General features: G+C 53.1%; 4 protein-coding genes; 1 reads left to right on the top strand and 3 right to left on the bottom strand.

Moving 5' to 3' along the window:
* Positions 1-225: 225 nt before the first annotated feature.
* On the bottom strand, positions 226-1122 carry RCC_01406 (uncharacterized protein; the record flags this gene model as incomplete). XM_023766680.1 has 2 exons in its annotated part: positions 226-816; positions 871-1122. The coding sequence occupies 2 exons, from the start codon at positions 1120-1122 to the stop codon at positions 226-228; spliced, it is 843 nt and encodes a 280-aa protein (XP_023622448.1).
* Positions 1123-2911: 1789 nt separating this feature from the next.
* On the bottom strand, positions 2912-5044 carry RCC_01405 (uncharacterized protein; the record flags this gene model as incomplete). XM_023766679.1 has 11 exons in its annotated part: positions 2912-3030; positions 3103-3279; positions 3397-3521; positions 3571-3700; positions 3872-3881; positions 4046-4107; positions 4163-4309; positions 4363-4466; positions 4519-4545; positions 4598-4741; positions 4839-5044. 11 exons carry the CDS (start codon positions 5042-5044, stop codon positions 2912-2914), a joined length of 1251 nt encoding a protein of 416 aa, XP_023622447.1.
* A 1131-nt stretch (positions 5045-6175) lies between these two features.
* Positions 6176-8278, bottom strand: RCC_01404 (probable Heat shock protein 90 homolog; the record flags this gene model as incomplete). Its single annotated transcript, XM_023766678.1, has 1 exon — positions 6176-8278. The coding sequence occupies one exon, from the start codon at positions 8276-8278 to the stop codon at positions 6176-6178; it is 2103 nt and encodes a 700-aa protein (XP_023622446.1).
* A 1434-nt stretch (positions 8279-9712) lies between these two features.
* RCC_01403 (uncharacterized protein) lies at positions 9713-12619 on the top strand (the record flags this gene model as incomplete). Its single annotated transcript, XM_023766677.1, has 1 exon — positions 9713-12619. One exon carries the CDS (start codon positions 9713-9715, stop codon positions 12617-12619), a length of 2907 nt encoding a protein of 968 aa, XP_023622445.1.
* Positions 12620-13106: the final 487 nt, after the last annotated feature.

Here is a 13106-nt window from a genome sequence, read left to right as displayed (position 1 = left end):
CAAATGCCATGAAAGCAATCAATGTCTCTTATGTCTCTTATGAATGTCGTCTCTATAAGATGTCGTCTGTCGCAAAATGCGCTTTCAAAGAGAAAAAAAAACTCCGCAGGCTATGGAACTGCGGTTTGAATGTGCCCCAAGAGACTGTCAACAACATGCCCAGAGACGCCTTCGCTAAATCAATCCTCAAATTTCCAAAAAACTAGATCAGCACTTGATCTTCTTCTACAAGCTCGTCATCAAAATGGCCGAAAGAATAAGAAGCCCTCCAAGACTGCGAGAGGTGATGATGGAGGAGGTGGTGGGTGTTGCCGCCGAAATCTGTACCGCAGCTCCCACAAAAGAAGGTCCACAAGTCATCTGGACCTGTTCAGCCGCGCCGACATAGTCCGCACTAAGAGGCTGAGATTTATTGGCAGCGGCTTCTGCGAAGACGGCCATGGTATTTTGCAGACAGGTCGTGCATGCCGGTCGAGATCCTCCGGGAAGCTCTACTCCGAGAGGTAGGTAGTATATGTAACTGCTCGTCGGAGCCGAGGCGTTTGTTGCTGCGTTGGCAAAGCAGTAGTTGCCGCCTGCGTCGAGGAGACAGGCGGCTTGGTAGAGTGGCTTGTATGAGACGAAGCCGTTGTATGCTTGTGTCACTACTGGGTTTTCCATTTCTAGGTCTTGACCGCAGCGATCTGTTTGCTTGATTTCTTGTGCCCAGCTGGCCATTGCGGCTGTGCATTGGTCCAGGTTTACTTTACATGTGGCGTCTAGAGTCTGAGTGAGTCGGACGAGGGAACGGGAAGCTGTAAAGAAGCTGTTGGATGTCTGTGATTGTGGTTAGAACCGTTCAAACATTCTGATCTACTTGGTAGTGCTCACCTGAAGAAGTAACGAAAATGGCAGACAGTCGTTGAAGGTCTGGTTGCTGAGAAAGTCGTTGAAGAAGTCTGGACATGAAGAAGATGTAAAGTTGGTGCCAATGCTGGAGTCAAATGGCCGTGGAAGTGCTGCTGCTCCGGTCTGGATAGCGGTCTGTATACTGCTTGCCGTGGCAGATGTCTTTGCTCCCTTCGGTTTCGCGGTCGTCGACGGCGTGGGTTCGGAGAGATCCTGCCTTGCTAGCAGTGGCATTCGAGATGGCGGTTCGCTTCGGTCGAATATGAGCTCACGCGGTAGCAGCTCGCTACCTCCATATATCCGTCCTGCAGTAACACCATTGGGAAGGAACAGTAGGCAGCAGAGAAGAAGGAGCGACCAAGCGTAAGTGAATGTCGGTCGAGGAGTGTGCTGGTCGTTGTGTCCGTTCGGCGGTCGTACGGGCCCGCTCGTGCTCGCGCATCGACGAGGGTTCCCAGCTCGACAGCAAAGGCAAGAGTGCTGTATCATCGCACCTCAACACTGTACCGCCGTCGCATACTCAACGCGAAAAGACGCCCGGCAAAACCGCAGTCGAAACTCGGAGGCAGACGAGTATGTCGCTCAACAACAAAGAAGAACGACCTGCAGAGCCCAGACACCTCGTGCGACGATCCACCAGCACCAAGCCCGACTCGGAGAGTGCGAACAGACCCTTGCTCGAGCCCCGAAACGGACGCGATTCCGACAGCAGGCAAGATGAGCTGCAGCGTTGTTCCTCGTTGGAGCTTCGAAGGACGACGGAAGCGTTGGAAATGAAGATGGGCAGCGCGGCGGCCGCGTGGTATTAAAAGACCCGAAACCCTCTCGCGGCGGATCGCTCTCCAGCAAAAAGCATGCGTCTAGTCTTGCCCGCATGTGACTGCTGCTTCCCAAATGCGGCAGGGGAATCTATCGAATATCCACCAAGTTAGCTTGGCCCGTCGGCGGGTGGCGCTCGAACACGGCATTTTACTCACTGCACACACGCGGTCCAGTCGAGCCGGAAACTCGACCCGCCATCCGGAGCTGAGCCAGAAGGTAGTCTCATCATCGGCAGATTGCACCTTCCTAGAAATGACAAGCCCTGATGCTGCTGCCATTGACGGCGGGCGAGTGCGACCATCCAAAGCCATCTTGCACGCAAACAACACAAGGCATCGCACAGCAATCTGTTGATGTCTTTCAAGCTGACGGGAGGATCGACTGGACGCGCCCACTTGGCCCTCACATTCATCCTCCCATTGGTCCAGCTGCTATACAGTCAACTTCCACAACACACACGTTCGGAGATTGATAGATTGCGATACAGTTCGGTGTGTCTACACCACATGGCACACACCATGCATAACAGCGCCTCCTGCATGCACATCCCTGTTCAACAATCAATATCACCCGCAGATCCTGGACCATTAGCTCTCACGCGACTCCGCCAGGAACCCCATAGTACCGGACCAAACAACAGGCTGGGTCTGCTTCATTGCTTAATAAGGGCGAGTGGTGAGTACCATGAATTGCTTTTCGTTAATGAGTCACCTGCTCCGAATAGGCAATCGCAGCAAGACATGTCGCCAACATCGCTCACTCTGCATTCGTGTTTTGCTCTTGAGATTCGGGTCCGCATCATCAGTCATGCAGCTCAAATGAGCAAGGGGAAACTAACTACAACTCGTCTCGTGTAACCACATCTTGGGCGTTGTGGCTGTCTCGAAACTGTCTATATGATATTATTTCGCTATCGAATTCCATGGATTGCTTTTACGAATGCTTCTCCAATCACGTCCCTAGATTGAAAGGCTGCATCGGCAAAACATGCCTGGATACTTTTCGAACGCAGCTCCGGCGTTTGCTATAAACGGGTAGCGACTCGCCGTGAGGCGTCATCGCGAATGATACATGACCTCCGGATCATCTCAATGTTCGTCAAGGCTCCTGGGTTAAAGTCTCGATCTGCGGAGTGGCGCTCATCAAGCCACGCAGCACCAAGCTCCAGCGTTCGAGAAGTCTGTGGGCAATGCTGTGGATCCTAACAAGGACGAACTTCTTGTTGGCGGTGGACTCGTTGATGTGAGCGTATTGGATACGGATCGCGGTGTGATACTGCTGCTGGAGAAGGAGGAGGTTGTGGTCGTCGTGGTCCTGCGCCTAGGAGATCGTGAGCTCAAAATTGACTTGGGAACAGCATGTAGATACCCAGAAGCGGGTGCATGTACTCACTCACACTGTTATCGTCACCGCAGGAGCACTTTGGACTGGACCAGAGACCGTCTCTGTGCCTATTGCAGTTGTGGTTCTTATGATGGTGGGTCCCGACACCGTTTGTGTGGGTCCTGTAACTATCGCTGTTGTAGTTTCGGTTGCTCTCGCCGTAGACACGACCAGTTGCGTGACAGTCTGTGATTGGAGTTTCAGCTACATCAACGAGCCGAAAAAGCGTCTCCGAAATGAGTTGAGGGCCAATGAGCGATTAAATGACGGCATCCTGACTTGGAACGGAGAAGGAGATCTCACCTCTACATAACTCGTGACAAAAGTGGTAACATATGTCGAGACCGCAGAATTGGTAGCCGTCGTCGTGATCGTGCTGGTTACCGTAGAGACTATGGTGCTGAACGCAGTGGACACAATCGTATTTCCTGGGAAAAGTCAGCWTYGAATGTCTCCAGGATAGGACACGGTTCCTACCAGGCACTGTCGAGACGACCACCGTGGATTGGGTCTGGATAGCGGTCGTAGTTGGCCCTGGCGGTCCTGGCACCGTCTGAATGGCCGTCGCGGTTGCTGTTGATACGAGAATCGATGGCCGAGTGGTAGTCTGTGAGCGGGATGTTAGCTAATCACTGTAAGATAGGGGAATAGATCACGACATGGTCATGCGATGGTTGAGGATTTGAGCTTCACACTTTACTACTCTCCGAATTGCCACATAAAGCAGATATCCATCCAAGGATTGATGCAGGTGACTCGTCGATGAGTTACAGCTTACCTCGACAAAGCTGGAGACAACAGTAGACACTACTGTGCTCACGCTAGTGCTGATTATTGTACYGAGAACCGTTGAAGTGACTGTAGATGCCGGAGCAGTCGAGACCACTTGAGTAGTTTGCAGAACGCTCGTCGTGAAGGTACTTGTCTGGTACGATATGGCCGTTGTCGTGACCGGGATGCTAGACACGATAACGCTCGTTGCGGTATTTGTCTGGGTATTTGTGACAGTGGTTCCTGCGAGACGTCAGGAAAATGATTCCAATTTGTCTTTTTGACTGGCACTACTCACCTGGGGCCATTGAAACAATCAAAGAGGTCTCCACAGTACGCGTGGTCAAGGTGGTGGTCTGTACTGAGACTATGGTCGTGGTGACAGGAAAGCTCGATAGGACAGTGGTAGTAGCCGTGTTGGTCTGTGTCGAAATCACAGTAGTGCCTACGAAAATTAGGTCTCATCTGCTACGAGGTATTCCAAGAGTGGGATCTTACCAGGCGCTGTAGAAACCACAAGCGACGTCTGCACTGATGTAGTCGTAAACGTTACCAATCGCGTCGTCACCGCAGTAGTTGTAGCGATGTTACTCGTCGTCTCCCTACACAATGTCAACGACAAGATCTTACAGCARAGAGCTTCATTGTTCATACGTCCGTGTGAATGTAGGTGTAAAAGTGCTGTGAAATCCATGTTAGCTGGGAGAAACCACTTCCTTTGTAGATAACTCACGTAGAGAATGTTGCCCCAACCGCACCATTGACTCTTACCCCAACGTATGCATTGCCGCTGCTAAGGACTCCATTGGCAGGCTTCAGATAGCATGTCTCGCTCTTATCCCATACCGCAGCTAAACAACGGGCGGTCCTGTCACATCTGGAATTGAGAATTAGTGTGTGGACCAATATTACCCGTAAGGCGTTCAATGTATCGAGCAGTCTACCACCATCGTCTGTTTTTCAGGTTGACTTACGCAAGAAGGCACGCATCAAACGACCGAATGGCGTTCACAACCGTAAGATCTTGGGAGAAATCCCCAGCGCAGTAGATACGATATGGCACTCCAGCGCTATTGTTGATTATAGTTCCATCGGCAGCGCCGGGACATGTCGTTGTTTGTCCAGAAGAGAGACCAAGGAAAGCCGCAACCAGCAAAACCCGTGATAAGAAGCATCTCATGGTTGGGCACCTMGTTCACGCTGTCGGTCCGGTGTGATCCGGGTTCAGATTGACTTGAGAGCAGATTCACTCGATGTATCATGAAGACACCGTCACGATTTGACTAAACGCCACTCATTCCTGACCGGACGGCAAGAGTGATTAGGTACACTGGAATGTGAATCCATCTCGGTATATGAAAAATGCGGGTAGCAAATGCTGGGTCTGGGCGTGTWTACCATGCTCACAGGGATCATGAATGTAAATGATGCCAGAGTGATGAGACGACGGCTTGTTGGTCTGTACCAGGGAGCAAAGCAAAGCAAGGAGTCAGCCGCGCGGCTCATATTCCAGCTGTAATCCGTAGACTCGGTCCCTTCCTAGGCATTATCCAATGAGGTTCGGATCAGGTCAAAGACCATGAGAAGTATGCTCCCAGCTCCCTCACTAGCCGGTAGTCTTGTGCCTGCGAACTCCATCGCCCAGGGAGTAAGAGACCTAGGGTAAGGGTTGGGGTAGTGAGGATTCTTTTCAAACGAGCTTGAGTCTCCATAGCTACTGCATCTTTCGTGAGTATCTTGATCGGATGTTGATGGTAGATGAGCTGCGATCGTAATTCCTCGCTGGGTGTCTCAAATGCCATATTCCCATCCTTGCCGTGGGAGACACTTTGTTTCGGTCAGCTACCGAATGCATGGAAGAAATCGGTCGACAAGTACTTACTGCTGCTTGCCTCAAAGTTTTACAAGCGAAGAGACCAGGACCTGCGATCAGTGCACCAATGGCTAGAGTGACTGGTTCATGTATCGACAGCCACGCGAGGTTGGTGCAACTTATGCGGGCGGTCAACATCCACCGCCAGAAGATGAGGTGAAGCAGGTCTGGATGACTGATCAAAAACACCACTTTCACATCGTCGGCAACACATGGGATGAATTCACCTCCAGACCAAAACAAGTTTGCAGTATTAACAAGTTCTTTTCATTCATCAGAATTGTCAGAGAAGCTACTACGAGTACATGACTGAAGGAAGATGCACTTCACTCCCTTTTTATTCCATCCACACAGAACGCCTGCTCTGTATGCCAAAGTTCCGCGTAAAGGTTCACTCATTGAGCACGTAACAAACATCGACCGTCATGCGTCATACATCTAGTCAACCTCCTCCATGGCGCTCTCGCCAGCGGCCGCAGCGGGCGCGGCATCTGGTGCAGCAGCCTCCGCCTCGGTCTCGACATCCTCGTCGACGTTGAGGCCAAGAGACACGAGCTTGTGGATGCGCTCGGCGTAGTCGGCTGGCTCCTCAATGGTGAATCCGGAGACGAGGAGAGAGGTCTCGTAGAGGAGGGTGGTAATGCTCTTGACGGTACGATCGTTCTCGCCATCGGCCTCGACCTTCTTCTTGAGCTCCTTGATGATCGGGCTCTTGGGCGAGATCTCAAAGGTCTTCTTGCTGCTCATGTAGCTAGACATGGAGGTGTCACGGAGAGCCTGTGCCTTCATGATACGCTCCATGTTGGCGGACCAACCGAACTGGCCGGTACGAATGGCGCACGGTGAGCCGGCGAGCTTGTGGCTGACAACAACCTTCTCGACCTTGTCACCGAGCACGTTCTTGAGCGACTTGGCGAGGCTCTCGTACTCCTTCTCCTCCTCCTCGCGCTGCTTCTTCTCATCCTCGGTCTCCYCAAGCTCAAAGTCCTTGGTGATGTCGACAAGCTTCTTGCCTTCGAACTCCTTGAGCTGGGTGAAAGCGTACTCGTCGATTGGGTCGGTGAGGAACAAGACCTCGAAGTTCTTGGCCTTGAGGGCGTCGAGGAAGGGCGACTTCTCAACGGCCTTGGTGGACTCGCCGGTGATGTAGTACATCTGCTTCTGGTGCTCGGGCATGCGAGTGATGTAGTCCTGGAGGGAGGTGGCCTCGTCACCAGACTTGGTGGAGCTGAACCGCAGGAGCTTGGCAAGCGCGTTGCGGTTCTGTGCGTCCTCGTGAATTCCGAGCTTGATGTTCTTGCCGAAAGCGGTGTAGAACTTGTCGAACTGCTCCTTGTCCTCGGCGATCTCCTGGAAGAGCTCGAGGGTCTTCTTGACAATGTTCTTCTTGATCACCTTCATGATCTTGTTCTGCTGGAGGGTCTCACGAGACAGGTTAAGTGGGAGATCCTCAGAGTCGACGACACCCTTGACGAAGGAGAGCCACTCTGGAATGAGGTCGGTGGCATCATCGGTGATGAAAACGCGACGCACGTACAACTTGATGTTGTTCTTGGTCTTCTTGGTCTCGAAGAGGTCGAATGGTGCGCGCTTGGGCACAAAGAGGATGGCCCGGAACTCGAGCTGACCCTCGACGGAGAAGTGCTTTACACCGAGGTGATCTTCCCAGTCGTTGGACAGCGACTTGTAAAAAGCGCCGTACTCCTCCTGCGAAATGTCTGCAGGGTTTCGGGTCCAGATGGGCTTGGTCTTGTTGAGCTCCTCCTCCTCGACTTTGCTCTCCTTGACCTTCTTGGTCTTAGGCTTCTTCTCCTCCTCGTCATCGTCGACCTCCTCGACCTTGGGCTTGTTGTCGTCGTCATCCTTTGACTCCTCGGCGTCCTCATCAGGAACCTCAGTCTCGGTCTCCTTCAATACGTGGAGGTAGATGGGGTATGAGATGAACTCGGAGTGCTTCTTGACAACCTCCTTGACCTTGGCCTCCTTGAGGTAGTCGGTTTGCTCCTCCTTGAGGTGGAGGATGATCTTGGTACCACGACCGAGCTGCTCACCYTCGGTGTCTTGTGCGAGAGTGAATGTGCCACCGGCGGATGACTCCCAGATGTACTGCTCGTCATCGTTGTGCTTTGAGACGACGGTCACGCGGTCGGCGACGAGGTATGCGGAGTAGAAACCAACACCAAACTGACCAATCATGCTGATGTCGGCGCCTGCAGTGAGTGCCTCCATGAACTGCTTGGTGCCAGAGCGGGCAATGGTTCCGAGGTTGTTAACGAGGTCGGCCTTGGTCATGCCAATACCGGTATCGCGGAGAGTGAGGGTCTTGTTGGCCTCATCGGGAATGATGTCGATGCGGAGATCCTTGCCAGAGTCGAGTTTGCTGGGGTCGGACAGCGCCTCGTAGCGAATCTTGTCTAGCGCATCGGAAGAGTTGGAGATGAGTTCTCGCAGGAAGATCTCCTTGTTGGAGTAGACGGTGTTGATGATGAGGGAGAGCAGCTGCGAGATCTCGGCCTGGAACTCAAAGGTCTCGGCCGACATGATTGCGGTGGATGTGCGGTGATGTGGGGTGTGATGAGGTTCTGCCGGGGTAGTCAGTACGCTGTCGATGGTTGATTGATGATTGATGATTGATTGTTAGATGGAATGGAGTGGGGAGAAGGAGGAAGAGTTGCAGAGATTGGAACTCGGGCAAACAGCGCTTGCTGAACAAAGTTTCGTAATGTGATGGGCTGGCTGTACTGGGGAAGGATTGCTGAACACTCACATTCTTGTCTGTACAAGATCAGTGCTGCGGTTGGAGTGACCGGTGTGGAGTGGTCGGGTATCTTGAGAGGTTTGTGAGAATGTGAAAGTGGAAGTGATCTGAGAAGTGTTTGGTAGGAGCTGGAAGGTGGAATAAAAAGACCTGCAGCAGATGGAAGCTTCGAGACGTACCGAGCACGGACGTCGCAAATCGTGGAGCTGAGGCCGCATGTGCAAGGCGACCCGCGAACAATTGTGCGGGCTGGGAAACAGAATGAATCTTCCAGTTACTTCTTTGATGTGAGACATCGTCTTCATATCAACAGTCTGGTGGTACAATATGGTAGGCCCTGTTGTGATACAGAAGAAGGGAGAATGCGCAATTGATGCACCCGCTTCGCTGTAGAACCTATACAGAGTTCAACATCATGGCTATCCTGTCTTTTTATCCGCTGACAATGTGATTTCGCCATGACGAACTAATCACAACCGTGTACGACCGACTACTAGGTGCTTCTGACCGACCGTAGTAACAACACGAATGCGACGAAGTATGAGGTGGCCTTCACAAGCTGGACCCTGTGGCATTGGCTGAGGAATGCATTTCCAGAGCTCCAGTCACCAGGAGGTTGGAATGCGGGCACATGCAACATAATTGTAGAGTCTTCTGCCGTTACCTGCTCTCCATCTTCAACCACGTCCATTGTTCACAAAATGGCCTCTGTCGTGCCAATTCATCGAACAGGTGCAGATCTGCGAGGCTGGGATGTTGAATCGAAAGGTCGAAGCGGCGTTGCCGTGGGAGCCGGGACGAAGCATCGGCCATCAACAAGACTCCGTCAGCGCTGGCTATGATGAGCACCACACAATTTGCAGCTCTAAACGTTAGTTATCCTTGGTTGAGCAGTCGTCGCTAAGACGCTTTCTCACACTCGCGCTCAATCTCCTGGGACAGTCTTCATCCCATCCCACAAAAGAACCGACCATCGTTACGACAATATCAGCAAGCCATCCGTCGCAACGACAGCGCATCGAGATACCCCACCCCGCCGCCACATCGTCTGGAACCCACACCGCTGCCCACTTTCCAACCCCATCAACTGCACACGGGTGCATGGGAGCATTCTCACACAATGCTGTGGCCACGGCCTCTGACAACTGAGAGCGCCGTTCGCGCAACATTGGCCTAAAGGGCACACCAACCACCGATCGATCGAGCACTTCATGGCCATGGCGACAACGGATGGCCTGTCCGGCCCGGGCACCAGCTCCTACGACAGCAATACCATGGCCGTGGGCGATGGAACGTGGGATAGCGATCGCAACAGCTTCCTGCTACCAAATCTGCAAGGCCTCAACTTCGCGACGATGCAATACAATGGCATGGGGAATCGCTTTCGAGACCTGCCTCAATACCATAACCTGATCATGGGTCATGGTATCATGGCTGCAATCACCTTCTTGGTTATTGTGCCTGCTGCAATCTTCATTGCGCGCTTCTACCATGCATCCGGACGCACTGCATACAAGCTGCATGTATACCTCCAAATCTTGACCGTCTTTGCGGCTACAGTCGTCCTGGTATTGGGCTGGTTTGCAGTTGGACCGGAGAGGAGCTTGTCAAATCCCCACCACGGTATTGGAGTCGCCATATACGTCGCTGTTCTTGTACAGTTCCTCTACGGCTGGTGGATGTCGAAACGAGAACGCAAGAGGAAGACTGCACATCCTACAATCCCGCTCAAGGTGCACCTTCATCGAATCTTTGGCCGTTCTGTTGCAATCTTGGCATTCGTTCAGGTCGCTCTGGGATTGACGCTATACGGCTCGCCCAAAGCACTATTCATCTTGTACGCTCTGTATGGAGCGTTGGTCATATTGGCTTACCTCACGCTCGAATACCGAAACAAGCCTCGTTTTGGAGCAGGAGTTCCCCTCCCTGGACCACATTCCGATTACCCTTCCGATTACTACTCCGACTACACCGGCAGCTACCTCACCGGTAGCCGGACTGACATGACGCGTGATCGGCGGAGAGACGAAGACAAGTCTTCCGGCTGGGGAAAGAAGCTGTTAGTCGGAGCAGGAGCTGCCGGAGCTTACAAGTGGTGGAAAGGACGACAAGATCGTAAGGAGATCGATGAGAAGGAAAGCGATTATGACCGGAGAGACGAGCGTAGAGACGATAGAAGCGACCGAAGAGACGACCGGAGACACGGAGGACCACCTGGTCCCTCAGCATATTCCGAGGCCACCTCAATAGGGCCTCCCGTGCAGTACGGTCGACCTGGCACTCCAGGTAGAAGACCGCAGGGCGGACCACCTCCACATGGGCAGTACAATGACCAGCAAACCCCACACCGACCGAGACACAACGAATCGGAGATGTCTCCCGAGAGCTGGGACGACAAAGATGACAGACCGCAGGATAACACCTGGCGTAATCGACTAGTGGGAGGTGCTGCAGGTATTGCGGCTTTCCAGGGCGTCAAGAGCTTATTCGGGAGCAAAAAGAAGCGCAAGGACGGGTACGTCGACTCTGAAGTCAGCTATAGACCGCCACCGCAACATGGACGTCATCAAAGTATGGTCAGTCAAACGGACGTTTCTCGCGTTGAAGCAGGCCAAGCCCCTTTCTCGCCAGAGGATCAGAGGGGCAACCGGCGAGTTCACATAGCAGACACGCAGCCCATGACACCGACGCGGCCATCAAATAGAACGCGCCATAGTGTCGACTCACTCTCCTACTCTGAAGCCACCAGCTTTGCGCCTCCACGAAGGCAAATGGCGGCTGAAGGCCCAAATCTGAGAGAAAGCATTGCCACTATGGGTGCAATTGCCGGACTTCGGGATTGGAATCAGAGGCGGAAGAATCGCAGAGAGGATGACAGGCTCGAAAAGGTCAGAAAGCAAGAATTGCAGCACGAAGCGAGCTTCAACCGCCGCAATTCAGATCGATATCCGCGAGCGCAGGATGCGAGTGGCAGGCGGGATAGCCTGTCAGATACTATCATGACCGGGCCAACAGCACAGGACCATACTTTGGGCAGCCCGAGCGTCAGACCTGATACCTCCCATCCTCCACTGCCGGCTGCAACTAGTTTGTTGCCGCAAGGTCAATATCAAAGCGAGCAGCCGTGGCAGCAACAACATCCACAGCCACCACAGCCGCCCTATCACGACCCATACCAGCAGTCGCACCATCAACAGCAGCAGCAGCAGCAGCAGCAGCAGGTCGTGTTCGACTTGCCTCCGCCTCCACCGGGTCCGCCACCCAATGCAGCAAGACCGCTAGACTACCTACCGCCACCGCCAGGATCTTTACAGATGCCGCAAGGAGTCATGAACCCCGATCCTTCAAGACTCGTTGGAGATCACCAGAACCCAAGCCAGCCGGTCAGCAACTTCCCAGCTGGTCTGGCAGATACGGGCGGCGCAGCAGCGGGACTTGCAGCAGGCCATCATCAAAGAACTCAATCTGAATCTCCATCTCGACGAAGTGCAAGGCCTGATTCTCAAACTCGGTATGGCGCGAACCAAACCCGCCGTGCGAGCGCAACCTCCGCCTCCATCTCTCAAGTCAACACCAGCTCCGGCATCAACCCACAAGCAAGTCCTCCCGTCAGCGTCAAAGTCAACATGCACCCCGACGGCCGACACGTCACTCTTCGTCGCCTCAATGATGAGGAAGCAGCCGCAGAACGCGCCTCGCGAAAACGTGGAGGAGACAAGAAGAAGACCCGACGGAACTCGAGTCTAAGCTCCGGTGTCGACAACGACGACGGTGGGGGGAGATATCGTCGAAACGGGAATCACATTCGAAATTCCAGCCAGCAACCCATCAAGAACATTCCTCCTCCACCCGCAATGTCCAATACCGGGGGAGCAGCCAGGAGAGATTCGGAATTGAACCTCCCTCCTGTTCCTCCAGGACATTCCTCACAGGTCTTATCGCAAGCGACTGGGCCTGCGGGGAGTGGGATGGTGGGCAGTCCAGGGAATGCCAACGATGGGACGGATATGGGCACTGGAACGGATCTGAGCAATTTCGATAATAATCGAAGGAGGAGGAGGGCTGAGCGTGCGAGAAGGATGGAGGCCGCCAATAGAGGAGGGAAAGGTGTGGAGTTCTCTTGAGGGATAATGTCTTCCAAGCGAGGGTTCTGGTCTTTGTTGTAGGACCGCCTTCTTTCTTTCGCATGCAAATGAGACGAATGACGGACAGCTGTAATTGATGTAGATACGAGAGACGCAGCGAAATCGAACACTTCCACGTTTTGTGGAGAGATGAGAACAATCAAAATTGTTTCAGTCATTTCAAATCTAGGACCACATACATAGGTGGTTGAAAAACGACATCGCACATCCTCTCCTCCCAAACCTAGATCTCCTTTCCCGCCACCAATCCTCCCCGCCTCCTTCTCAGCGCCYTCTCAGAGCGTTCTCGATTTCGAATTCGCAGCTCCTCGATACAATCCGGACAAACCTCATCTTTAGTTGACGGATCTTCCAGCAGAACTGGCTTCCTGCCATGTCGGACGCAATTCCCTCTGGTCCCGTGAAGGTGGGCGAAAGGACTTGAACGAAGTCTGGGTCTGTTAAACAAGCCTTGAAGGGATGACTC

The sequence above is a fragment of the Ramularia collo-cygni genome (assembly GCF_900074925.1).
Source record: "Ramularia collo-cygni strain URUG2 genome assembly, contig: RCC_scaffold01, whole genome shotgun sequence".
In the NCBI taxonomy this organism is placed as follows: Eukaryota; Fungi; Ascomycota; class Dothideomycetes; order Mycosphaerellales; family Mycosphaerellaceae; genus Ramularia; species Ramularia collo-cygni.
Note: the sequence above shows the minus strand (reverse complement) of the source record. Positions and strands in the feature narration are given on the sequence as shown.